The sequence below is a fragment of the Fusarium sambucinum genome, chromosome III, assembly GCF_050947815.1.
Source record: "Fusarium sambucinum isolate potato_lamoka chromosome III, whole genome shotgun sequence".
Classification (NCBI taxonomy): domain Eukaryota; kingdom Fungi; phylum Ascomycota; class Sordariomycetes; order Hypocreales; family Nectriaceae; genus Fusarium; species Fusarium sambucinum.
In genome coordinates this window covers 805,316-830,553 of record NC_139292.1, presented here as the reverse complement: position 1 = coordinate 830,553, position 25,238 = coordinate 805,316, and the positions used below count along the sequence as shown (strand labels likewise).

Genomic DNA, 25,238 nt, shown 5'->3' with positions numbered 1-25,238 from the left:
ATTACTCAATTACTTTACCGGGAGACTGGACGAAATGAGCACAAGACGTCCAAGAAGACTTTTAGCAGCGTGAGAATGAATCCTTTTGTCGGTGGTGATTAAATCTGATTGTTATTAGTTGTCATAGGTGTCATTCACAAAAGATCAAGTGTTCTGGTGACAAGCCGTGTCAGACTTGTAGTTCAACAGGTAGGGCTGGTGAATGTGAGTTCCCTGCCAATAAAGAGCGCAAGATTCCAGTTTCCGAAAGGTAGATGCCCTCGAGTAATCATGAATTTAGTCCAAATTTATGCTGACAATATGTTTGGTAGTTATCTAAAAAAGCTTGAAGAAGATAGTCGAAAACTACAAGCCATTGCCAGTCACAACCAAACACCAGAGACCGAACCAGCCTTTACTCCCCTGAGCAGCCAACATCCTCAAAATGATTACGATCCGCCATCACTATCGAAAGAAGAGAGTAATCTCTTTAATCCGCTCTTCGACAGACAGCCCGAAAAGCCCATTCAAGAACGTTCATCCGAACCAGGTTTCATAGGCGAAGCTTCATGTGCAGCCTTTAGTAACCGACTCTTGTCATGTCTCGACGACACATATACTCCTTCGACGGCTGGTCTATCAAACTACCACCGACTCAGCACATTCACAAGGTTACCTGCGGCACAGGGCTCGGAGTTTCCAGAGCGGATGCATGTCAAGTTACTCCTTAATGTGGCGCGACGCTTCATAGGGAATTACCACCCTCTGTTTCTTGAAGTCACCTTTATGAAGGAGATTGATGCCATGTATCGAAAAGAGATGGTACCTTCGTCGCTCTGGTTATGCAAGTTCTACGCTCTCATGGCTTTGGGTGAGATATACACCCATAGAAGAGGCGTTGGCGATAACAATAGAGTTCCGGGGACCAATTACTATGTGAGAGCTGTAAGCTTACAGCAAGAGAATCAAGATTACTACGAAGAGCCATCTTTAATGCAAGTGGAAGTTCTTACACTATTAGTACGTATCCTCTTCCTTCAAAGTCCACTCTCTAACATCTCGTCAGGCCTGGGCTTCTAATATTTTGGGTCGTATCCGAACAGCGTACTGCTACAGCGGTATCGCCATGCGTCTAGCGCAAAGTCTCGGTATGCACAGATCTGCGTCACGACACACAACCCTCACACCAGTCGAGCGAGAAAGCCGAACACGGACTTGGTGGGTTCTATACTTTTTCGATCGTTTCTCAGCGTCAAAGCTGGGCCAGCCCATTACAGTCAGAGACGAAGACATAGATGTCGAGATGCCGAGTCAGGAGGGTTTGACAAAGGATGAGATGGCCGAGTTTTTGGATCCGCAAAGTCTTATCACGAATATTAAGCTGGCGAGGATTATTGGGAATATTTGTGAGCTTTTCGCATACCTTTGCAAGCGTCTGACTAATATCTTTCAGTGACGCATATCTACGGTATACCAAAGGCTACGAACGGCCTCTATATTCACCAGGTACATGGTATACTGAAACAACTTCGAGAATGGCACGATGAATTACGCCCTGATATGCGCGTCAAAGAGCGTGGGACTCCCAGACCCGTAGCAAGTCTTCACCTTGCATACAACCAATGCATCATACAAACAACTCGTCCTGTTCTACTGCATCTATTCAAGACACAATTCCAACTGGGCCCCAGACCAAGAGACGACGCTCCACCTCGACAAAACGTTTCATCCATCACACTGGCTTTGGCAGAGAGTTGTGTCAATGCTGCACAGGCATCAAGTCGCATCGTCGAAGGGTTATTTCTGGATGGTAGTATTGCTACGTTTGGATACTGGGACGCACATCATATCTTTTCAGCAGCCATGATTCTCATAATGTCAGCCGTCATGAAACCCACAGCCGTAAACTCTGATCATCTCGAGACATTACTCAGCGTTTTACGCTCGCTAAAAAACGACGGGAATATTCCAGCCGTGGACTTTTGCGAGAGATTATCACACATCCAAACTCGAGTTTCAACGCTCAGAGCAACAGGTCGTTTAGATGGTGTACCGCCTACTACAAGACCACCTTCACCCAACGAAAACCTTGATCCATCTACAGGACAGAACCAACCGTTTCAAACACCGATGAGCATGGATACAGGGTGTAATACTGGGGTTGTTGATTATGGTAATGTAGATGTTCTGGGAAACCCTCTTATTGGGAGCTTTTTGGATGGGAACCAGGTTCAGTGGCTGGATATTCTTTTTGCAGAGGATGGAACGTTGAAAGAATTTGCTTCAGAGATTGAAGATCAGTTTTTGTTTAGGTAGAATGTTATTTTTGGGATTTATTCGTATAGCAGTTATGTCTTGATAGGGGATAGCACAAGGATTAACCTCTGCTTTAGACGATAAAAATAAACAGCCAAATGTAGTCCAAGTATCTAAGTACCTGGGTAGTATAAAGTGGCCTAGTAATTTAATCTTTTATGCTCTGGGCGGCTAATTTTCTAGTACCCCGATGGCTTGTCGTCGTTAGTGTTATAGTCTTGGTTCCGACCTCGGCATGATTCTCTAAGCGATATCACGACAAAGAAATACATCACTGTCACCCATCATAGGACTGTTATTTAACCGACTTCAAGACAAAAATAAAGACGGATTACAATACCCTGACCGTTACCGACCGTCAGATTGCTACAGTCACACAGCCTGTTACTGTCACAGTTACTCATATCAAGACGGTGACTGTTACCAATGTTAATAACGTCCAGGTTACAAACCACAACACTGACTATACTACTGACGTGGCTACTTCGTTGGAGACCGATCTAGAAACTGAGATTGTCACTGACGTGGAGTATTATACCGTCACTGACTACAAGACAGTTGAAGTTACCGTTACAAACGTCGACGTAATAAAGCCCTCCCCAGTGACCGTCACAGTGAAGGTAACTAAGTATGGGTAAAGGCTGGAATGGGCTTTCGGTCTGTAGTCCCCTTGATGTTGGTAGCTGACTTGTCAGTAATATTACAACTACTTCAAATCTTTGTCTACAGGCTTCAAGTCGTTGTCCAAGTGTCTGATACTTCCCCATCCCTTAGCTCTCTGTCTTACAATGCCCATGTCATCCATATTCAATACATCAACCCCAGAATCTACCAACCATCTCCATGCAACATCTCTGAGGTTGGATGGTTCTGCAGGGCTATCCCAGTATCGTGTCAATAAGCCCCTCACTTTAGCTCGGTCAATATCAGTGCCGTACATATCCAAATCAGCAGCTGACTTGTCTTTGAGATGACTATTTTGGGAATGCAACCGAGCATTGCTGAACCGCGTTGATGCAAAGTACGAATTAGACTGATTATAGCGGTAGGTAGGTTTGCTGTAATCATCGTCTATGCCGATAAGACAACAAAGCTGTGCGTCCAGGAAGATGTCTCTGTGGGTTGCGTTCAATCCCATGACATACTCAAATTGAGCCATGCCAGAAGCCACCACCGTCAGTGGCCGCATGATTCTCTCGTTGCCGTCCCAATAGGTCAAGAAGTCCGAATCTCGTAGAGGCTGTAGCAGCTCATTTAGCTTATCAAAAGGCGCCTGGCCTCCGTTCTTCTGGTCGATCAAAAGAACAAGTGTCTGATCGGGATGACGGTTGTAAACTCCTCGATGGGTGTCGTTGCCTGGATTCTGCATCTCTAAAATTCGCTTGATTGGGTCCAGATACATGGACGACAGATTGTTGTCTTTGTGTAAGCCATTTCCAGAATGTCCAACCAGTAGGTCATTGTCTTTAAGGTGGACATCGGCCTCTACACTAACGCAGCCAGAACCGAGGGCTTCAAAAAGAGGAATGTGTCGGTTTTCGTCGTTGTGTGAGTGGACAGGAACTGGATCGACATTGCGAAGGAAGGCTTGGTGTTGGTCATCCCAAATTTCTGGGCTATTGCGGTTGAGGTTATAGAACAGATTATCATAAGGATCATTTGCGATACGAGCTAATCCATTCCGAAGCCAAACCAAGTATACCGTTTGACCGATATATCTGTATCTGTCAGTCTAGACAAGGTAAGAGTTGGAACAGAGAGACGAACCCAAAAACCAAGACAAGAATGATATACTTGAGATAATGTCTTCGGACATTGGCTAAGCATCGTCTGTGTTTTTTTATATCGATATTTGGACCAGGACTAGAATCAGAACTTCGGTTAGAGGATCCATCAGAGGACCGATTCGAAGGGATAATGTATCCGCCGTTAGAAGCCATGGCATGCGACATACGAGAGAGAAAGTGGTGTTGAAAACCACGAATTCCGTACCAGTAGGCACCCTTTAATGGAATTCAGGAGGGTCTGAGCGTATCGATAGACATGGGACTCGTAAGCGTACCAAGCTAGCATCCGCCCATCGCTACCATTCAGTTAATGAGCTGTAGATCTAGTGAGCTTCTGGTCTGGTCTTGATCCTTAGTTCTGACCAAAACCCCGCTAAATAATCCTTCGGCTTCTAGCATGCCAATCGCTGGGACGAATTATGACTTCATTCCAAAGATCTACCTAGGCTGCAGTCAATTGAGAGTAAGAGAGGGCTGAGTAAGTGCGCTATAAATATACAATACGTTACTGAGAGTCTTGCTTATAAATACCCAGTTATTTATATCAATAGGTATTTAATATTCTAATTATACTAAACCAATTTAGCTGTGCCGTATAAGTAATGACTATGTCCTGTCGCCTGTCTATTAATTAAGTAGATGTAAATAATAGTAAAAACCTAAATAATAATTACTAGCAAGTATAAGGATAGTAGAGTTTATTAAATTTAAAAAGAATTCGTTTAGTTATTAAGAACTTATTATCCAAGTACTTATATATTTATTATAAACTCTAGGTTTTGTGTATTGCCTAGCCGTAGGGCTACGGTCGTGGGGTCGGATGGTACAGCGATACGGCATCGACATCGTGACTATGATCTGGGTTAGCTCAGTACGTCAAATGGATAGTCAGGGGCGGGACGACTTGCTTTTTTGCTACTGTTCTTGCCTTTCTTCGCTGGTGGTTTTGTCGTATAAAGAAGAAGAAAGTGTCTGCCATTGTCTTGTCATTTTACACAGCTTTATTCTGATATAGAGTTTTGTCGAAAGCTTGTCTAAAAGCATAGCCTTGTGGCCTTATAATATTATTAAATTATTAGACATCTACCGTTTAGGCCATCTTATTTCTTCATAAAATGATCGAAAGTCTCAAAGATATAAATAAACTCTAGGTTATCTAAATCTTAAATAACTAATAATATTTGCTCTGTGTTAACTATATTTTATTTATTGCTTAACAGTTAAAAGTGCCTATCTAATATCATGTTTTATATATAGTCTATCAGTGGAAGCAGTATAACAAGTAGATCAAGGTCCGAGTGAACGCATGAACATATATTTCCAAAGCTTTAGCGACCTTTGCAACTCGACGGCTAATGTTTCCATAGCTGAGAATGTGCTATTGTAATGTTAAGCCATATCAATGGTGATTGCAGTCGGTTACTTACACTCATACTCTGTATCCTCATCGAAATCGGGATCTACCTACTTTTGTTTTTGGTGAAGACGAAGGTAGTGAGGGACACGCGATTCTTAACGTTGGAGTTGATGATCTTGAACATTCAGCTGTCGGCAAGACTTTCTTGAATAGCACCAGCGCGATTGGTAGTAGTTTCCTTGCTGCTATATCCGGTACCCAAGGGATTCAACTTCTTATCCCAGGACATGGGAACCGAGTTTGTATCATTATCGAGTACGAACTATTCCCGCCAGTCACTGTTGCCAACAGTGATGTAATTACACTGTCGCCGATGATTATTTTCGAGGCGACGGCAATCATTGATGGGTTAAAGGCCGGAAAGAGACAGTAGAAGTGTGAAGGGTAGAGTATCAGCATGAACCGATGAGTGCGAGTCTTATAATGCTACATATTTCAAGGTAGTTAGGTCATGATGTAGTCAATGAATAATATCCAAGCATTGTAGCGAAACTGAACTGACGATTGGGACTACCCAGGGTCCCGAAATGTTCATCTCTCTTCCGAAATCGATGCGGCAATTTTCAACCATAGCCGAGTTGTTCCTCAAGATATCAGCCGAACAAGGAGCTTGCTTGTCCAAAGACATTCCATCAGCCAAGACGTTATCAACCTATACAACCCACCCGGCAAGTTTTGAGTTGCCGAGTACGCGATTCATGCACAACCGGCAAACTCAACGGTAAACCCCTCACAAGCCGATCCCGGTTCAAACTGTACTAGGCAAGTCACCTCGCCGATCCCTACGTAAACCCTGTTAGCATTATCTCCAGATTCTGGGGTCATCAGCAAGAGATACTACAATTCCCGGGGTAGTAACAAGACTTGACCGCGTGCGGAGATAAGCACATCTGCATGAGTTCTTAAATGACGAGACCCTCTTCTTTTTTCGTATTCTTTTCTTCCATCCTTCTCATCATTCTTTTGGTTTGTGAGATAATTCGCCACAATGACTTCCAAACCTATTGATGTCCTTCCTGACAAGGAGATCGAAGAACAGCGCACTACAGGACAGGATGACGTCTATATCGACCCAGAAGCTGAGAAAGCCCTCTTGAGAAAACTTGACATGTGGATTGTTCCACCTGTTATGCTTTTGTATCTACTCAGTTTTCTGGATCGTGTAAATATTGGAAATGCAAGACTCTATGGTATGGAGGAGGATCTTGGGTTGGTTGGTGATCAGGTATGTTTTCACTCACGTTTGAAGGAAGCCAACTAACTTGGATACTTAGTACCAACTTGCAGTTTCCGTCTTGTAAGTCGTATTATGATATTGACTCAGGACTTGTCTAATTATTGGTAGATTCGTCACATATATCGCAAGCGAGTTGCCATCCAACCTCGTCATCAAGAAATTCACGCCTTCGAGATGGATCTCTTTCATCACTGTTTCATGGGGTATCGTGGCCACATTGACCGGCATAGTAAAAGATTTCAAGGGTTTGATCGCATGCCGTGTTCTCTTGGGCGCTCTCGAAGGCGGTCTTTTCCCTGGTCTCGCTATCTACCTCACAAGTAACTCCCCCAGTCCTACTTAAGCTACTGAAACTAATTTGATCAGTGTTTTATACTAAGAAGGAATACGCACTTCGAATCGGTTATCTCTTCGTCAGTGCAGCCATAGCAGGATCCCTCGGTGGACTTCTGGCTTATGGTATCGGCCACATGGATGGCGTCGCAGGTCTTCGCGGCTGGCGCTGGATCATCATCATCGAAGGCATTCCCACATTCATCCTCGGGATCGCTGTCTGGTTCTGGCTTGCAGACGATCCTGACTCGGCACACTATCTCACCATCGCCGAACGTGAGCTCATCGATGCCCGTATGCGACGACAAGTTGGACACACCAAATCTTCTAGTCAGATGCACAAAGAAGACGTCTACGCTGGTCTCAAAGACTGGAAGATCTGGCTCTTCTGTATTGGTCAATTTGGTGGTGATACCATTCTTTACGGCTACAGTACTTTCTTGCCTACCATTATCCGCGGACTCGGCGATTGGAACAATGCGCAGGTTCAAGCTCTTACGATCCCTTGCTACGCTATGGGTGCTATCACGTACATCGTCGTTGCTTGGTTCTCTGACAGAACACAGAGAAGAGCTGTCTTTACTGTTGCCCTTGGTCTTGTTTGTACTGTCGGATATGCCATCCTCGTCAGCACTGCCCCATCTGGAGTACGATACTTTGGATGTTTCCTAGCTGCTATGGGATTATATGTTATTGTTGGATTGCCTCTTGCTTGGCTTCCTAGCAACAATCCTCGCTATGGAAAGCGAACTGTTGCAACGGGATTACAGCTTACCATCGGTAACTCTGCAGGTATCCCAGCTCCATTTGTAAGTCGCACCTTCTCATCGAATGAAGTCTCTCTGACGTTGTTTAGTTGTACAAAACACACGAGGGACCCCGATTCGTCAAGGGTCATGCAGTGTCTATGGCTATGGTGGCTATGTCTTCACTCATCTATCTTGCCTTTTGGGCTTGGTTCCGAAGACAGAATAAGAGAAAGGATGAGGGTAAGGAGGATTGGAGAGTTCAGGGTTTGACTGAGGAAGAGGCTGAAGAATTGGGAGAGCACAACCCGAGGTTTCACTACACATACTAAGAGCTATTATCACCCAAAAGCATGTATCGATACTGCATTTTAATACCAAATTTATTTTGATATCCCGATGCCTCGATCAAGTTTGGATAATCCTCAGTCTTTTAACTGCTTGTTACATTCTGTGAATTGAGGCAGCAAATATCGTGCCGATGGGGTGTTTGTTTATCTGGCCCTAAATGTGCCATTCTACTCCATCATGAAGCTAGTTCCCAAAGGACCGCCCACTCAAGACACACAAGAAAAGAATCCAGACAAAGGAGCTCAGACAATAACAAAGCCAGACACAAACACCCCCGTTACCCAGCAGCCGCAAGCATACAATGGATACGCATTGTACATCTAACAGGGCGAATGTGCTGGCAAATGTGGACAAGTCTGCCGCGATAGCAATTTCTTCGTGGCACTTGGCCAGCGCAGATTCAACATGAGTCTCTGCTCCTGTGGCTTCTAGACTGGAGACCGACAATGGGTTCAGAGGACATGTATGAGCGACAAGAGATACAATAAGCTCAAAACCAAGTTTTATACTACAAGGCAAGCAAATATCCTATCATTTGTATCAGAAGTCCCAAAAAGAAACGCCATCGCTCTCAAGTCAATAATTGAACTATTGCCGTAGCAGGGAATGAATAGCCTGTCTGACATCTTTCCACCTTTGACAGTTTTGTCGAAGCAAAGTTGGATTACAGAAGTAATCGATCCTGTCCAGAAAAAGCTCAGTCCGCTTGTCACCGTCACCGAGATACTCTTCTATCGGGCCACGGTCCTTTTCAATTAAGAACTCGATTAATCCCGAATCCCCCATATGTTCTACAGACCGACCAGAACGAGTTTCGCGAGTGAAAGGGGTTAATAAAAGATGAAGGGCTAGAGGGAATCTAGTGCTCAGAGGTCCTTGAGCAGTATTGATTCCGTAGTAGTGAGTGTTTTGTTGACACTCGAGTCCTTCGGCTGTCTTTTTTTGCCCATCCTTGCAACTTGATAGTGATTGTATACTAAGCGGTTGATACAGAAGATGATTCAAAGGAGCATTGCTCTCGTACACATATTTGATAGTTCTGTGCATAAAGAATTCTGAGGCTAGAGCAAGTATAACCGAGATGTCGTCGTAGAACTGTCTGCATTTCGCGTCATGCAGGAAATATTCTGTCGCTTTGGGAAGTGAATCCTCATCACCGATCAGAAATATACCACTGATGTACTGAACCCTGGAAAGACAATGAAAAATGATATCCGGTGCACATCCACGATGATCAGCGTAAATTGCCATGTTAAGGGCCATGTAGAAACAGCTTAGTCGATGCTTGGCTTCTTGGTCTTGGCTTATAGTGATGAAATGGCACCAGAGATTGCATAGTACAAAATAGCTGTTGAAGCCTTTTTGTACGATATTCCCGAAATGAAGGTCGAAGACGTGTGTGTTCGAAAAAAGGTCGTTGACGGTCCGATGCATAAAATGAACACTGGAGCAACAGGCAGTCTTGGACGGATCCCCTGAAGGATCCGTGTAATAAGTTCGTCGATTTTCGACGAGACCAAGACATCTGCTTCGTAGTCTTATTTCCATTTTCTTAATTCTTAACTGAATGCCCTCAGGTGACAGCGGCTTGATGGGACGAATTTCTGATGAATATATGTCTGAATTGAGACCTTGCTCACAAATAAGGTAGAGGCCCAGTGTCGGCATGGGACATGTCAGTTTGCAATTTTCATCTGTGTATACCAAATACATGATTTTCATCGCTTCTTCCTTCCAGCATGGGTCAATGGTTTCGATGATGCGTCTTAGGAGGTCCTCGACTTCCTTGGGCGACTCGTCGACGCGAGCTTGAAGTTCTGCAGTTGTGTCGCCAGCGTCACATCCCTCAATGACGGAGCGACAGACCAGAATGACCCAGAGGAACACGCCAGAAGCTCTTTCGACAAGAGACTTTATGATGTCTTCTACTGCTCTTGGGTCCATTTCAGAAAGTTCCTTCATGTTTGGATTAGAGGCAACGGTATCTCCAACATAGGAAACAATGTCTCGTTCTGTTAAATCTGGGAGGTCCATCTGGGGTGATTGTTTGAAAGCCCTGAAAAACGCTGGATGGGGCCTGCCCGAGACAAGAACCTTGACATTTGCGAATTCTCCAAGTTTTGAAATGAACTCCGCAACTTCGAAGTCATTGCCTTCGTACTCATCGATGCCATCGATAAGGAAAAATATTTTCTTGGTGGATCGGTACAAGTTGCATATATCCTTCAACGCTGTCTCCATCTCCCCAATGGATGGGGCTGATAGATCTCCGTGCTTTTCCTGATTGCCACGGCATGCCTCTTTCCAGACATTAGGAAGGACTGTTTCCGACAAAGTAGCATCACGACTCAGTATCTGGTAAAGAAGGCTCCTCAACAGACCAACTTGCGACTTCTGCTCAGGTTGGCCTTGTGCATAGAAGAAGAAGCTTGCGAATATGATCTCAGAGTCACCAACCCAAACTTTGAGATACTGTTTTGTACGCTCATCGTCGTGAAGGAACTTCATAAGCGTCGATTTCCCACTTCCAGCCTTACCACACAGCCAATAAACACCAGAGTCGCCTTCCAACCAGGAAGGAAGATGAGACCATTTACAGTCTTCAGTTGACGGGTTGAGTGTCCAGTGGAATGTCTTTTTGTGTGCGTCCTTGACTGTAAGTCTTCTGTCGTTATGCCATCGAAACCAGAGAGTATCTAGTACAAGGGCATTGGCCCGGGCTGTGATGGCTGCTTCCTGTTGGGAGTGATTGTCTTGCGATGCCTCCACGATAACGTTGAGGCTTTCGATGTTACGAATATGGCTGAGGTCGTTCGCGCTCAGGGCTTGATTAGATCCAGGAGTCAACTCAACGAGTTTTCTGTTGAAGTCTGAGAGATCCGAGATCAGCCGATGGAACTTTTCTTTATCGCCAATAACCCATGTGATTTTATTGGCTATGCTATCAAGCATTGGTGAACGGTTAATTGGAAAGGCGTCTTTAATCTTCATCTTCCCAAACTCAGTGGCAAGCTGCAGCCGTCGACGAGTACTAATACATCCAAGGTCATCATTTTGTACCATCCTTGAATAGGATTCTTTTGCAGGGGTGATATTTTTCAGGCCATATTTTTTCTGCAATTCGTTTCCATCACTCAATAGCTCTCTCATTTGCTCCAAAGTGCGCTTGATGAGACTTCGGGTGCATGCATCGGTGGATATAACTCCATTCTGGCCCTGGCGTAGCTGAAATAAATCAACTCGCTCAGACCACTTGACAAACAGTAACTCCTCGATCTTTAGCTTTGTCTGTAGTATCATCGCATCTCTATCCAAGTTCTGTGCCGACGTGAACATGGAGTACAGATCGACACAATCTTTCAAGAGACTCACAAGGGCGATGGCCCCTACTGTGAAGCCGCCTACTTCCATGATAAGGGGGTTGACAAAGAGTTTTGCAAGGAGTTTATACAGAGTTCTCTTCGAGACTGATAGTATCAGAAGGTTTGTATCAAAGGTGTTAAGGGAACTTGTGAAGGAAGTGAGAGAAAGACTTGGGATGGTACTCGAGTGAAGTAAGACCACGGCCAGCACTCGAAATCGGTGCCCAGTCCAGTATCTTGTGACTTCGTGTCACAAGAATGATTCGTGATATCTACGAACGGTGTTACCAATATGTAGCTCGCCAACGGAGTAAGTCGGTTGGCTGGAACCTTGCATAGAGACCAGCCTTGACCTGTGTATCTTTCACCAGTTATACATGTCTTACCTTGTCATACAGCCTTTGCTACATGTTGAGTCTTCCGCTCAGAGTCTCATGCGTGTTATACACAGTGTCACATAACAACGTTCTTGTTTCAACGAGCGAGACTAAAATCCGGTTGGCCATACACCTCATATGTACGACTGATGAATCTAAGTAGTAGTGACTGAGTGGGATGTTCTAAGTTCCAATTTCGACGCGGCAAGGCACTTGACATGAAGTGAATCCTCTACTCCTTTTCTTCTTCTTCCGTCTAAACATATTGTTTAGAAACCAAACAAGTAGATCAAAGGTGGGACAACAAGCTCAATACCCGCAGCGACCTTGAGCCATGGTGCACCCCAACCAAGACTCAACCCTGAGACAGTCCGACCAATGCCGGCAATAAAGGCAACAGCTCCAAGTACTGCCAAAGGAGCCTGCCTCTCTTGTAGATCATTACTGACCCACCAGAGAATCGCTCCGTATCCTCCCCACATCGCACCTAGAAAACGCAGTTGGTTGTCAACCACAGAGAGTGTTGATTTTGGAAGCAGAGCTCGTTCGGAGGGTGGGATAAGAAGCTTGTGTCCAGCGATAACATCCGCTGTTCCTGTAGCCATAGAAAAGATTGAAAATGCCTTAAGGCCTGTCGATAAGTGTGATGGCATGGTGTTTGTTTGGTAACAAGTTGTTATGGTATGTATGATATTGAGGGGTGGATTGAATTGACTTGGATACCTTGCGAGAGAAACCTCTTTTATCTTTATTTGAACTTATTGAAATTGTATGTAATTCCTCTTTATTAATCCTCCTCTTCTGTGCTTACTGTCCGGAACTTCCGACGGTCCAATCTCGGGGTCCGATGTTGTCCGAAATAGGAAATAAATTGCTGATTATTGTGGTATTTGTTGCAAATCCGGTACTATGATCATGCGTATTACGCTGACAGGTATTCACCACGTTGGTTTGAAACAGTAAGAAATTATTTCTAGAAACTATTCATGCTTCTATCTAGCACTTCTTCTATTATATTCCATTGCATCAGAATATAAGTCTCAACGGCTACTAGTGTTTCAATCCATTTACTTCCAACTCGTCCACATAATACAGTTGGGTCACTTTCCCTTATCAGATCCGACTTCAGCTCTAGTACTCCATGCATCTAAATTGTTACTAGCAGGACCGTCTTGCCATTTTTGCTGTTGACTTTGGGTAGAGACGACAGTAAACCCATGCCATGGGTCATCTCTTTCTTTCTGGTTCAGCCAGTCCAGCAATGGCGTTGCTGCTTCCATATTCATTAGAAGGGTAAAACAGCACGAACGTTCAACTAACCTTGCTTCTTATTGAACAGACCATCGTCATTGGTTTTTGAAATGAAGGAAGTCTTGTATTGAGAAGACGTATTACTGCGAAGAGAGTCCATGATGATATTACTCAGCAAGAGGATGAATACTTTGATATGATTGTGGTTCCAATTGATATAAAATATGATGGGCTGTCTAACCAAATTTCTGATACCAAAACCAACTTCTCATCGACGCAATCTACATATATATATATGTCTTTACTCGACAAACTTGTTTTCTCCGTCAAGCAACTCATGAAATCAGCGCAAACATGGGAATCTCACAGGGTCTCAGGTGTTTGCAGCAATTCATCTATTCCATTGGACAATATCTTTAAGATCTTCTTTTAAACGGTCTGGACAATTCTATGTTTGATATTATGCGATGATCAAATAGTCTCGACCATTTTCTTGTGTGGATCAGTCTGCCTTTTCGTTTCTGCCCAGCAAAGCTCTGCTGTAAGATGCATCACTCGACCAGGGGTCTCCGGGAAGCAGTTCTCTCATTGGTAGTTGTCACTTAAGTATAGGCAAATGACATAATAAGGCGTGGTCTAGAACGTTGATCATTCGGCTAGGGCTCTCCAGGGGTCAGTTCTCTAATTGGTGGTTGTCAAATGTGAAAATGACGCAACAAGATGTGGTCTAGAACGTTTAGACTGTCATGGATGGAATGTTATTTCTTTGGCAGATCTGACGAAGGAACAGAACGTCACTTGTCGTGTCTTTAACAATGCGAGCCTGGCTGTGCATCGATGCAAGAGGCCACGTACAACATGACGTGCTGTGGCATGTAAAAACAGCCTGTCAGCCTGGCTGCTTGCTCACCTAAGCTAGTGGGTAGCAAAAAGAATGACTTTTGGGTTCCAAGTTACAAAAGTAAATAGCCTAAATAGTATGGTCTAAATAGTGTAAAGTGATCTACTTATTTCGTCTCTTATGTTCCTGCCGGCCTAGTTCTCGATCGAATGGTTTAAATCTAACCTAATATTGACGTCTACCTGATATAGCTTCCACAATCCTTACTCTGTGATATCGGTACTCACAGTCACACTCTTCCAATCATCCAGAATCTTCAGCGCCTCACCAATCTTCCCTCGAATAAACACATCCGCATCACTGCCCAGAATGATTCTCACAGGCACTTCTCTTCCCTTTCCAACGCCTGTCCCCGTCAAAATCTCCACAATGACCTTTGTCCCCTTCTTGACGTCACCGGGCTGGTTGTTATCCGTCTTCTCCAAAGCCTTGCGCGTCTTGCCCGTGGGTGTGTTCTCATCGTTGTAAACATCCATCCGGTTCTTGGTGACTACCTTGACACCAGGGTTGAGGAAGCTGGTGCGGAAGTAACCTGGTTCAACGACTAAAGCGAGAATGTTGAAAGGCGCTAGTTCTTCGCGAAGAGACTCTGCGAGAGAGGATACGCAGGCTTTGGCCATGGAGTATACAGAATATGTTGCGCCGCCACTCCAAGAGCCAATACTTCCAAAAGTAACAACCGTTCCGCGACGTCCATTCTCGCCAACACTCTGCTCTCTCATACCGGGGAGGAAAGCCTTAATAGTGTTGAAGATACCAAAGACGTTGGTGTTGAAAGAGTTATACAGCTCCTCCTGAGAAACCTCTTCGGCCGCACCGTCTAGGATGTACCCAGCAGCGTTGATGAGATAGTCAACACGGCCATGTTTGGCATAGACGTCTTTGGCGATGGCTTCAAGGTCTGAGATGGGGGAAGTTACATCAAAGGCGAGTGTGTGGGCTCCTGCATCAGCTAGGTCTTGGACACGAGATGTGCTGCGTGCTGTGGCAATGACTGTGTGGCCGAGGTTGAGGGCGTGAATAGCGATGTCATGACCGAAACCTGATGAGGCTGCTGTAATGAACCAAACTGGTGAAGACATTTTGATGATATTTGTGAAATGATGTGATGGGTATTGTATGAATGTGTTTGTGTTTGTAGTTGTTGTGTAGGCGCTTCTGTGAATGAAGTGTGATGGTGATGATGCAGCCTTCTTGGTGAATATATCAGACCTTTATATAACTTCAAAGCCATGTATCATCGATCAAAAACTAGTTATCTCCGAAAACACCAGAACCCCTCTAACACCGAAACCGACGAAGCATCACGACAAAAGTGGGGTCTTATCGCCGAAGACCAATCATGTTAGTGCTGCCACCTACGTAATCATCGGCCTTTCTTACTACGTTATCTCCAATAATTGGCAGGGAATTCATCTCCTTGCAGAAATGACGGAAAGTTTATGCTTAATCACCTTTCGGACATTATGAGTAAGCCAGGCCATCTCGCTATTCCATGCCCGTGTCTTTCACAAGAGGAACTTGATCACCCAGCATTACCGCTAGGAAGCGAGTAAAAATCATAAAATAGATCGTGTAATCAGACTATATACTGGATCATAATAACGCCTATCTGAGTCCCTTGTTACATTAAGAAGTGAAATTGTCGTCATCTTGTTCCCTCCCTCCAACAGTCCTCCTCCAAACAAACTATACACATCCGGCCACTCCCCATCACAACACCGCCAATGACACAAACCTCCCCTCAACACAGACCCTTTACGGTTCAGGTTCTTGCGTAGCCTCGGGCTCAGGTTCAGACGAATCACAGAAACAATCAGGCTCATACCACCTCCAAGAGCTCTCATCGTCTGTCGGTGAAAAGACCCCGGACCAGAGCTGACAGAAACCGCCTGGGCCCGCGTTAACGGCCATCCATTTGCAATTTGGTTTGTTTCGGCAGTCTTCTGCACACTCGAGCTCCGACCCGAAACGACCCATGCCCACAACCTCGGCGTTGCCGGTATTCGAGCTATATCCCATTTTGCTGCAGACCAAACCTTCAGGAGGGGGGCTCTTTTTATCGTCTATGCAGACTGTGGCCGCCTCGGTCGTGGTCTCGACGGGTTCAGTCGAGGTAAGAGTAACGTCTTCGGTTGTCGTGGTAGGTGACCCGGTCTCACTGGTCATGTCGGTTGTGGTGGGCAAGACTTCAGATGCCTGAGTTGTTGTAGTCTCGGGTTCGGTTTCAAACCCGCAAAAACACCCAGGCTCATACCACTTATATGGAGACGGGAAGTTTGACGTAGGATTGACCTGGGACCAGAACTCACAGAAACCGAACTGGCCCGCTTTAACAGCGAAAAACTTGCAGTTCGGAGTATTTCTGCACTGTTCTGCACAGTCAAGCTCTGAGTCGGGAACACGTCCTAAATCCATGTACCCTTCGTTCGTCGTACGGCCTCCCATTGCACCGCAGACCAAGTTCTTAGGAGGGGGTGTTATTTTATCGTCTTTACATCCTGCGACTTCCCCGGTCGTAGTTTCAGAGGGCTCAGTTGAGGTGAGGGTGACGTCTTCGGTTGTTGTGGTGGTAGGCGCCTCGCTGGTGAGTGTGGTGATGTCGGTTGTGGTGGGCAAGACTTCCTCGGTAGTCGATGATTCAGGGACAGTTGTAGTAGTATACTCAAACGTCGTAGTCGTAGCTGTCTGACTAACCACACTTGTCTCGTCGCTCGAGATAGTAGCAGATATCTCAGTGGTGGTATCACCAGCCGTCTCGGTGGTAGTGTCGCTAGCCAAATCGCTGGCAGCAGTGGTACTAGCCTCAAATACTGCCGTAGTGGTTGTCTCGCCTTGGCTGACAGTGGTATCATCGCTTGAAATGGAAGATGTTTCGGCCGCGGTGACAATGACCTCGGAGGATACTGTAGTAGCCGTCTCGCTCTGGCTGACGGTATTATCATCGCTCGAAATAGCAGATGTCTCAGCCGTAGTAGTGAACAAGACACTCTCACTAACGGTACTACTAGGCAACTCGGTAGTAGTGGTGCTTACATCCTCAGACCTCGACGTAAGTGTATACGTCTCACTAGTAAAAACGGCAACATCTGTCGACGACGAGGCAATACCAATCTCAGTAGACTCAATGGTAGTCAAGCCCAGAACAGTGGAACTACTCAATGGCTTACATGGTCCAGCATTAACGAGAGGGCTAAAGACCGAAGCCAAGATGAACGAACGAACGAGATGACGAGACATCTCTATTAATTATTACAGCTGAGAAATGCAAAGAGAATGAACTCCCACGAATACCACAAGGCAGATGCTTCTTTAATGAGAATTATTTCCCCCTGCATTTTCGTACAACTTATGACCTTACTTAGTCCATCTCTGTTAGTTTCCCCTGAATCTCATTTTATTATAGCTGTCCTCAATAGGTCAAAAGAGCTTAAAAACAAGTCTAAAAAGAAACTATCAATAGCTTGATAGCACTGGCAACTTTTGGGAGGCTTTTGAGGTAAGCGTATTCAATAATCTGGACTAGCCTGGACACGGGTCGATCCTCAAACGGTAGGCAAATCAGCCAGGTCGCAAAAAATAGGGACAGCAAGAAGGATAGATGAAAGTATTAGAGCTCTTTTGGGCTTCATTACAAATAAATCTGATCTAATATTTCTGCAAAGTACCATACTAGTACCGGTTTTTATGCAACCTGCTTGCCGAGTCAGATCGATCACATAAATCCCAAGCAACAAGCAATTCATTTAAAGATAAAGTTAACCTCATACAAAGGCGGGAACTTGTCGCCGAAAGCCAATTGCGTGTTAGTAGTGACACTCACGTAATCACGGGAAAACTCGAGGTTATTTCCAACGATTGACGTTCCATATCATTGTTAACCAGGACAGAGTCACTTCCACTTTAACTTGGGAATTGCACAAGAAAAAGATATCATCAGCCAGATATTATTGAACTGAAACGGCTATCGTTGATTTAATCAGTACAAAGAACTGAAACAATTCCTTGAACGCCGACATAACCTAGTCCAAACATCAAGCCCATGACACCCTTCCAACGAAGCAGTGCGACATCCCACTCCTTCAAATCATATCCCTCTACCACTCGGGCTTGGTAAGATTACAGAAACAGCGAGGCTCATACCACTTCCAAGGAGTCTTCTTGTTATCAATACCAGTTACAATTTTCTCGTACTTGTTGCATTGTCTACCCGGAACCCAGGCGAATATTTTGCAGTCGCCGCTGTGCGCTCGCTTTTTGAAGCATTGCTTCCAACAGTCGAACAATCCACCGTAAAATGTCCCATGGGTTATAATGTGCTTAAAGGTATTCTTGTTCCCGTCCCAGATCCATCCTTGCTTGGCGCAAATTGCGCCCTTGGGAGGGGGGTCCCATTGGTGATTGTTGCAAACCGGGTTCTCTTCTGTGCCGGGCTTGATGTTGGGATCTTTTTCGGGCCAAGGTGGTGTTTTGGGCGTGCATGACATGGCCACGTTGATGAAGGTGGCCATGACCATGACCAGAACGAACCAACGGACGAGAAGGCGAGCCATCTCTAGCAGCTGAGTGCTCAATCGTAAGTCGATAGGTAGTTCTAAAAGGTGGTAAGTCACATTATACCTCACTGCGTATCTAAACAAGTTGCTTACAAGTGGTGGCTTGGTGATCGATGTTCGATTCAGAGTGGTGTTTGTTAAAGGAAGAAGAAGGGGACTGCTGGGTTCTTATGCTTTTATGTTGTGTGAGAATCATGACACTCCTTTGAGCCCTACCTTCTGTAAAAGAGGGGAAATGACAGTATGATGCTTTGAAAATGGTGAAAGCCCGTAAGATTGGTTGAAACTACTGGTCGAGATACAGTTGGTGATATCATTTTTTTACGTTGATTGGAGGCGCCGTTGCATGCCGTTTTTCTTTGGACAGCTGTTTCTCAAAGACGCTTGGGCTTCAGTTCAAGATTCACACCAAATCTTCTTCAGACATGTGAAATTCCTCTTTACCAATAGGGAGGACTTTCTACAATTTGGAAAGGTTGGGAAGCCGTCATGTGCCGGGTCAGTAGCCAATCTCGACTACGGGTAGTGGTGCAATTGTCATGGGATGTTCTACAGAGCCTATATTTGGGTGCAAGGTCTAGTCAGGTGGTTGTTGACCTTGAATACTGACATTCACATTCGGGGGTATTACTGTTAAACTCAGTTGATACAAAGAAGAATGTCATCATTCCAATCTACATAGATTCATGCAATGCCCAAACGCCAAAGCCGTAAACGCCAGGCTAATAAACAAATCAAGCACACACTCCCATCCAAGGCCTGATATCATCAAGGCAATTTAATCCACATGCTAATTATACACATAACCTCTTTATCGCCATGTACCTCCGGAACTAACTTGGCGGCGATGAGCAGCTCCTGAGTTGGTACCAATAGTAATCCGACGTGCAGGGCCGCCAGTCATACCGCCCTGAGGACTTCCACCATTAACTTCTGATGCTCGCGTAGTGCTCATGTTCATGCGTCTAGCTTGACCTTGAGTTAGGGCTCTGTCAATGGTGAAATCGTTGGCGAAGCATGCCATTGGTGGGCTTCTTCTCCTCTCGGCGCTACCTCGTCGGAGTCGAGAGATGCCGTTTGTGGTGCTGGCGAGAGGTCCGGAGAGACTAGGTCTGGGTGCGCTTCGTTCAGGTAGCATCCCCATAGAAGAAACACGCTTAGAGCTTGATGCGCCTGTGCCAGCCAAGATGCTCGCCCTACGAGCCTTTTCCTTCATGGCTGTGCGGAGAGCGGTCTGAAGCTTTCGCGCGTCAATAGTGCTCGTCTCTGAATCCGATCCCGAACCGGGAGGGTTGTTCTCGTCGTGTACTCTGTTAAAGTGTCGAATCGGTCGTGGAATACCTAGCCCTGATGGCGATGGCGAAAAGTTGCCACTCTTAGTGACATCTAATGATCGCAAGGGTGGTGTTCGTTGAACGTCGGGAGAGACTGAACCCAGTCGAAGACTCAGGCTTGGTGCTTGAGGGGAACCTCCAGCAAGGGATGGTCTAGCTCCCTTGGAGAGGAACCCAGCTTGAAACCTGCTTGGCTTCGCGCCTCCAAGACTAGAAACTTCTGGAACCTCAAGTTTAGGACTCGAGTCTTCTAGTTTAGGGTCGTCAATCTTTGACTCGTCGGGTTCGAGGTAGGAAGGCATCGGGGGCGCAACGATATCTTTCTCGGGTGAAGGCATCGCTGGTGATGAGTTGAACTTTTGGGGCGTCCTCGAAAAGTCAACCAGTGTACCCTCCTCAGTCTCATCGTCCCTCCATCGAACTCCGCCCTTCTTCTTCATCATCTTGACTGGCGTGAAGCTGATGCTCTTCTTGGAAGCTCCCATCACCTTACGACGTCGAGGAGAACCCTTTGTAGGGCTAAGAGGGGCATTCTCAGGCATAAAGACTGGAGCCGACACAGGCTTGATGTGCATGGCAATAGCCTTCTTACGCTTGGGGGTGCCTCTTTTTCGAGGCGAAAAGACCTCGACTACAGGCATGGAGCCGTCAGGCTTAACGACTTGACCAGCAGCGGTGAAGCCAGTCTGGAGGAGACGGTTGATTGACTCCTTGGCGTGGGCGACGGCTTCCTCTTCGCCCATCTCGAGAGTATCGTGAAGGGATGCGAGGATGTCGAATTGGGCAGTCAGAAGCATTTGGACCATGGCAGCATCACCAACCTTGTCCTGCTCAAGAACCTCCCTGTACGCCTCACGATTGAAGTTAGCCTTGAGCAGCTCGGCTTCGCGCGTCAATTTGTCGGTTTCGCCACTGTCGGCGCCATCGGTTCCTTGGAGCTGCTGGAGGGTGTGCGACAGAGCGGTGTCAATAGCTCGCTCCCAGTCTGACTTTTCCAGCTTTTGATGAATATGGTGTCGGCTATTCTCTAGCTCAACGAGGATGCCCTGAGCTGTCTTTCGAATAGCGACAAGGTTCTGAGGCATCGAGTCTTCGTCGCCGCGCTGGTCGCAAACAGTGTCGAAAGCAGCGATCCATCCTGACAGCATACCGATGCGTCGCTCGAAACCCTTGAGTCGCTTCATGTTATTGATACGCTCATGACGCTCAGTAGCAGAGTGCTCGTAAGCTGTTCGAAGTCGTTGAATTCCCTCTCGCGCAAGGGCATCTCGCTTCTCGGCTTGCTTTCGGAACTTGGCAAAGAACATGCCCTCAGCATTCTTCTGCTGTGCCTTGAGCTCATTGATCAAGGCCATCTGCTCGTCAATCTTGACCAAGAAGTCCTTGACGTGGCGGTTGACGTTAAAAACGTTGCGCGTCACCTTGGTTTGGATGTTCTTGGCTCGATTTGCGTATCGAAGGGTGTTTTGCGACTCGTCGAAATGCGCGCTCGATGGCGAGACACAGACAATCATGACGGTCTTACAATTGCCGCCGAGGGAGAATTTTAACAATCGGGTAAGTTTGCTGTTTCGGTAGGGGACGTGCTGCTTCTGTCGACGGTCGCAAAGGGCGTTGATGCAGCTTCCGAGGGCGAGAAGGGACTTGTTGATGTTGGCACCTTCTACAAGGCGCTCGCCGCGATTCTTTGTGACGGACGCTCGTTCGGAACCAGCAAGATCGATGATGCTGAGGGTGGCCATAGTATGGGGCTCGTTGGTGCCGGCTGAACGGTCTTTCTGGGCAACGTTGATCTGGAGAACGGCGTGCGATCGTGAAGAGGTAAGGTTGGCCTCGGTAGGCGATACTGTTCGATATTCGTTTCCTTGGACAATCATGTCCATGACTTCTTGGACATCTTTGGGGTGGTGGCTCGTCAATCCCGATACTGAAACAGCAGCGTTGCTGTCCTCTCTGAGCGTCAATCCAGCTTTGCCTCCTCCACCAGGAACCAGTAAATCACGAATGGTCTCGTTATAAATTTCGAGGTAGCTCAGACTCAATTCTGTGACCTTGTCCTGACTGCGCTCACCGATCTTCTCAAACAGTTCCTGCATCGTCATGAAAATAATGCCAGGCTGCTGTGCTGTACCAGTAATGGTATGCGTCTTTCCACAGCCAGTGGCACCGTAGGCGAAAACTGTTGCATTGTAACCGTCCAGTACGCTATCGAGGAGAGTTCGGGTAGTGCCTTCGTAGACTTCGGATTGGGTGGTGTTGTCGTCAAATACTCGGTCAAAGGCGAAAACTTGGTCCTTGACTTTCTTCGATGAGGGGACGACTGAGCGACCAAACTTTTGAACGGGGTTGTCTTCGGGAGGATCAAAGACTCTATTTATTGTCAGCTTTGCATTGATAGTTGCGATACGAGAGTACACACAGACAACGGTCGTCGACAACCTTGATCACGTTTCGAATGCCTCGTTGGTGTAGCTTTGGTGTGGGCGCAGCAGCCAAAGAACCGTCACCGAGAAAAACCGTTCCGTCATTATTCTTTTGTCTGCATTATAGTTAGCGACAAGGTTTCTCTTATCGAATCGTCAACCGTACAATTGCGAAGCTTCTCGAATGGTGAATGGACGAACTCGAACTAACGACAGTTAGCGACACAGCGATTCACCTGCAAGGCGCATCATACCAGCAACAGTAATAGAAGACTGCCCTGCGGCACTTGGAGCGGCTGTAATAGCCATGATTTCGTCGTTGCTCTTTATGTGGTGTTATTGCAATCGGAAACTTTAGGTCACCACCTCGAGCTCTCTTGTGGCGTGCAGCAGTATCGGTGAGGAAGGCGTTACAAAGTAAACAAAAGCGGGACAGTGATGAAATGAGAGGCGCGCTCTTTGATCGAGCTAATGATCATGGAAACAAATGTTTGAGAGAATAAAATTGACTCAAACAAAAAGGAAAACGAAATAAAGGGTCTAGACAAGACAATAGATATGACTTTTGCTGTTTGGTTGTATGTTAGTATAGTCGACAGTTTGTTGAAAAGAGTGAGTGCAGTTTAAAGCTGCTGAAGCGAAGCACGGTTGCGGGTGACGTCTGGTTTGTTTTCTCATGTTAGTGGAAGTTTCAGCTTCGGGGAGGAATGTTGCTGTAGAAACGCGCTATGGCCATTATCCTAGGGGACCCTGTTAGTCTGTGCGTACTTCAATGCATGTGCTTGACCCCTATCGATCTGCCTAACAAAGACGGACAAGTCAATTAAACGTATGGGGCTTGAGTAAAGCGATGGGTCACGGACAAGGCATTGAGCTATTTGTTGTCTTGTTGCTTTTGAGGCTGGTGATGTTTTGGTTGTGAGGTTGGGCAGCGCAAGGAATGGTGATCATCCAAAATCCATTGGATAAGAAAGAAAAGAGACGACCCACGACGATGACAGTAAATAAACATAGCAAGAAAAAATAAACATTAACTCATGCAAGGAAGAATTGTCCGATAGTCCCTTCCCAAGACAAGTTGAAGCTCAGAATAGAGAACTACTGCTGATGTATCCGGAGCTGTAGGGTAACGCTGATGGCGTTCAGCTCAGAACTAACGCTTCCCAAGATCGCTTCATTATTATGATGTGTCGTTTTTGGCGACGATGCATGTCTTTGAAGAACTGAACAATAACAGTAGTTTTTAGGAGAAAAGAGACTATCAGTCGTGTTCGATACAGCAATTGGTTGCAAATTGCGTGCGATTGTAGGTAGAGCAATTGATCCAAGTCCGATACAAACATCTCAAGACCTCAGTGGTTTTAAGCTGGCACTCCGGTGAAGCGAATGCTACCATGAACTTTCTCTACGGAGATTCTTCAAACTAACATGTGTGATTCTCCAGCACAGCATTCATTTGACAGACTTCAATCGGTCCAATGACACCTCACAACAAGCCCGTCATGTCAAGCCATCTGTGTCGCAAAAGCACCATCAAATTAACCATTTAGTTTACAACCAAACGCCAACCATGCAAGCAATTTCTCCCTTTCAAGAATAAACCACCACTCTTAAGCTCCAACCTCTGGAACAAACGCATACCTCGGCAGCGCAGCCATTCTCTCCTCAGGACTAATCTCAGCATCATCGTAAAACATCCTCGCCTTCTTCTCCTTCTTCTTCTTGTCGCCCTCCTCAACTGGTGTTGCTGGCTTGATACCCGCCTCGGCCATACGAATCAAGTTATCGATGTCGTCACCCGCTGCAGGCGCGCCGTTCCATGCGCCGCCTTGTGTAGGACGTTGAGGTAGACCTGTAGCTGTGGGAAGCGCGGCGCCGGATGATGGACGTGCAGGAAGATTGTTGGCACTGAAGGAGTATGGTGGCGCGGCGGCTGCGGGAGCTTGAGCGAAGACTGGTTGTTCGTAGGGGTTTTGTGAAGGATAAGCAGGAGGAGCGTTCTAAACAAATTAGCAAACGAATCATAACAATGCCAAAAATACTCACGACGGAAACTTGTGGCTCAGCGGCCGCAGGAGCAGCAGCAGCTGGATCCACGCCTCCATTGGCAGCAATCTCCTTCTTCTTCTGTCTAAACTCCGCCAACCTCTGCTTCAAATCATCCGGCGTCTCCGTCTTGATCTTCTTCTGCTGATGACCCTGTCCCGGAAGGGGGTTTCCTGTCGCGATTTGTCTATCCTTCTGGGCTTGCTGAAAGTTCTGGAGGATACGGTTGCGGTGCTGGTCAAGCATGTCCTGAGGAATACCCTCCATGCCAAAAATCTCCACCTCGAGACCTTGTCTGTTGGGGAGCGCGTTTTCGACCTGCGTGAGGTTTTCCTTGTGGACTTGGTTCATGTGCACGGAGAGACCTACAATCGTCAGTTTTTGTCTTGAGATTTGGGATTGTCAGACTTACCTCCTGCAGTGTTGAGACGACGACCACAGCGGTCACATTTGAAATGCTTCGCCTTTTGATGAGAGATGAGAAGCTTCAAATCTTCAAAATCACGTTCGCCTGCGATGTAAAATGTCAGCGTTGAGACGAAAGAGTGCACGGCGCAAGATTTCGTACAGTAGTAGCACCAAGGACGGTGCAACACCTCCTCGATGTCGGGATGACCGCGCCGTTTCTTTCCCATCTTGCCGGCGATTGTAGAATCGATATATGATACTTCAATGATCGTGCGCGATGCAATTTGGCTGCGCAGAGAGTTCCTGATAGAGGTCGATTCGCAATATCTTAGACGTGGAGCTTGGAATTGAACGCGACAAGAAAAGAGTGGGTAGCTCGGTCGGTAAAGATTCGGGTAAACAACAAGTTCATCA

General features: G+C 46.2%; 10 protein-coding genes across 10 annotated transcripts; 2 read left to right on the top strand and 8 right to left on the bottom strand.

Moving 5' to 3' along the window:
* Positions 1 to 34: 34 nt before the first annotated feature.
* Positions 35 to 2,295, top strand: FSST1_010459 (uncharacterized protein; the record flags this gene model as incomplete). The annotated part of the gene is made up of 5 exons (XM_083233494.1): positions 35 to 69; positions 128 to 250; positions 312 to 999; positions 1,046 to 1,385; positions 1,433 to 2,295. 5 exons carry the CDS (start codon positions 35 to 37, stop codon positions 2,293 to 2,295), a joined length of 2,049 nt encoding a protein of 682 aa, XP_083080155.1.
* A 706-nt stretch (positions 2,296 to 3,001) lies between these two features.
* Positions 3,002 to 4,235, bottom strand: FSST1_010458 (uncharacterized protein; the record flags this gene model as incomplete). The annotated part of the gene is made up of 2 exons (XM_083233493.1): positions 3,002 to 4,013; positions 4,063 to 4,235. 2 exons carry the CDS (start codon positions 4,233 to 4,235, stop codon positions 3,002 to 3,004), a joined length of 1,185 nt encoding a protein of 394 aa, XP_083080154.1.
* Positions 4,236 to 6,487: 2,252 nt separating this feature from the next.
* FSST1_010457 (major facilitator superfamily domain-containing protein) lies at positions 6,488 to 8,147 on the top strand (the record flags this gene model as incomplete). The annotated part of the gene is made up of 5 exons (XM_083233492.1): positions 6,488 to 6,724; positions 6,774 to 6,796; positions 6,845 to 7,056; positions 7,103 to 7,878; positions 7,926 to 8,147. 5 exons carry the CDS (start codon positions 6,488 to 6,490, stop codon positions 8,145 to 8,147), a joined length of 1,470 nt encoding a protein of 489 aa, XP_083080153.1.
* Positions 8,148 to 8,754: 607 nt separating this feature from the next.
* On the bottom strand, positions 8,755 to 11,577 carry FSST1_010456 (uncharacterized protein; the record flags this gene model as incomplete). Its single annotated transcript, XM_083233491.1, has 1 exon — positions 8,755 to 11,577. The coding sequence occupies one exon, from the start codon at positions 11,575 to 11,577 to the stop codon at positions 8,755 to 8,757; it is 2,823 nt and encodes a 940-aa protein (XP_083080152.1).
* Positions 11,578 to 12,174: 597 nt separating this feature from the next.
* Positions 12,175 to 12,558, bottom strand: FSST1_010455 (DUF4345 domain-containing protein; the record flags this gene model as incomplete). The annotated part of the gene is made up of 1 exon (XM_083233490.1): positions 12,175 to 12,558. The coding sequence occupies one exon, from the start codon at positions 12,556 to 12,558 to the stop codon at positions 12,175 to 12,177; it is 384 nt and encodes a 127-aa protein (XP_083080151.1).
* Positions 12,559 to 14,260: 1,702 nt separating this feature from the next.
* On the bottom strand, positions 14,261 to 15,139 carry FSST1_010454 (SDR family oxidoreductase; the record flags this gene model as incomplete). The annotated part of the gene is made up of 1 exon (XM_083233489.1): positions 14,261 to 15,139. One exon carries the CDS (start codon positions 15,137 to 15,139, stop codon positions 14,261 to 14,263), a length of 879 nt encoding a protein of 292 aa, XP_083080150.1.
* A 676-nt stretch (positions 15,140 to 15,815) lies between these two features.
* Positions 15,816 to 17,297, bottom strand: FSST1_010453 (uncharacterized protein; the record flags this gene model as incomplete). The annotated part of the gene is made up of 1 exon (XM_083233488.1): positions 15,816 to 17,297. The coding sequence occupies one exon, from the start codon at positions 17,295 to 17,297 to the stop codon at positions 15,816 to 15,818; it is 1,482 nt and encodes a 493-aa protein (XP_083080149.1).
* Positions 17,298 to 18,154: 857 nt separating this feature from the next.
* FSST1_010452 (uncharacterized protein) lies at positions 18,155 to 18,610 on the bottom strand (the record flags this gene model as incomplete). Its single annotated transcript, XM_083233487.1, has 1 exon — positions 18,155 to 18,610. One exon carries the CDS (start codon positions 18,608 to 18,610, stop codon positions 18,155 to 18,157), a length of 456 nt encoding a protein of 151 aa, XP_083080148.1.
* An 814-nt stretch (positions 18,611 to 19,424) lies between these two features.
* FSST1_010451 (P-loop containing nucleoside triphosphate hydrolase protein) lies at positions 19,425 to 22,679 on the bottom strand (the record flags this gene model as incomplete). The annotated part of the gene is made up of 4 exons (XM_083233486.1): positions 19,425 to 22,317; positions 22,367 to 22,486; positions 22,537 to 22,576; positions 22,625 to 22,679. 4 exons carry the CDS (start codon positions 22,677 to 22,679, stop codon positions 19,425 to 19,427), a joined length of 3,108 nt encoding a protein of 1,035 aa, XP_083080147.1.
* Positions 22,680 to 23,980: 1,301 nt separating this feature from the next.
* Positions 23,981 to 25,051, bottom strand: FSST1_010450 (C2H2-type zinc finger protein; the record flags this gene model as incomplete). The annotated part of the gene is made up of 4 exons (XM_083233484.1): positions 23,981 to 24,370; positions 24,417 to 24,781; positions 24,829 to 24,927; positions 24,985 to 25,051. 4 exons carry the CDS (start codon positions 25,049 to 25,051, stop codon positions 23,981 to 23,983), a joined length of 921 nt encoding a protein of 306 aa, XP_083080146.1.
* Positions 25,052 to 25,238: the final 187 nt, after the last annotated feature.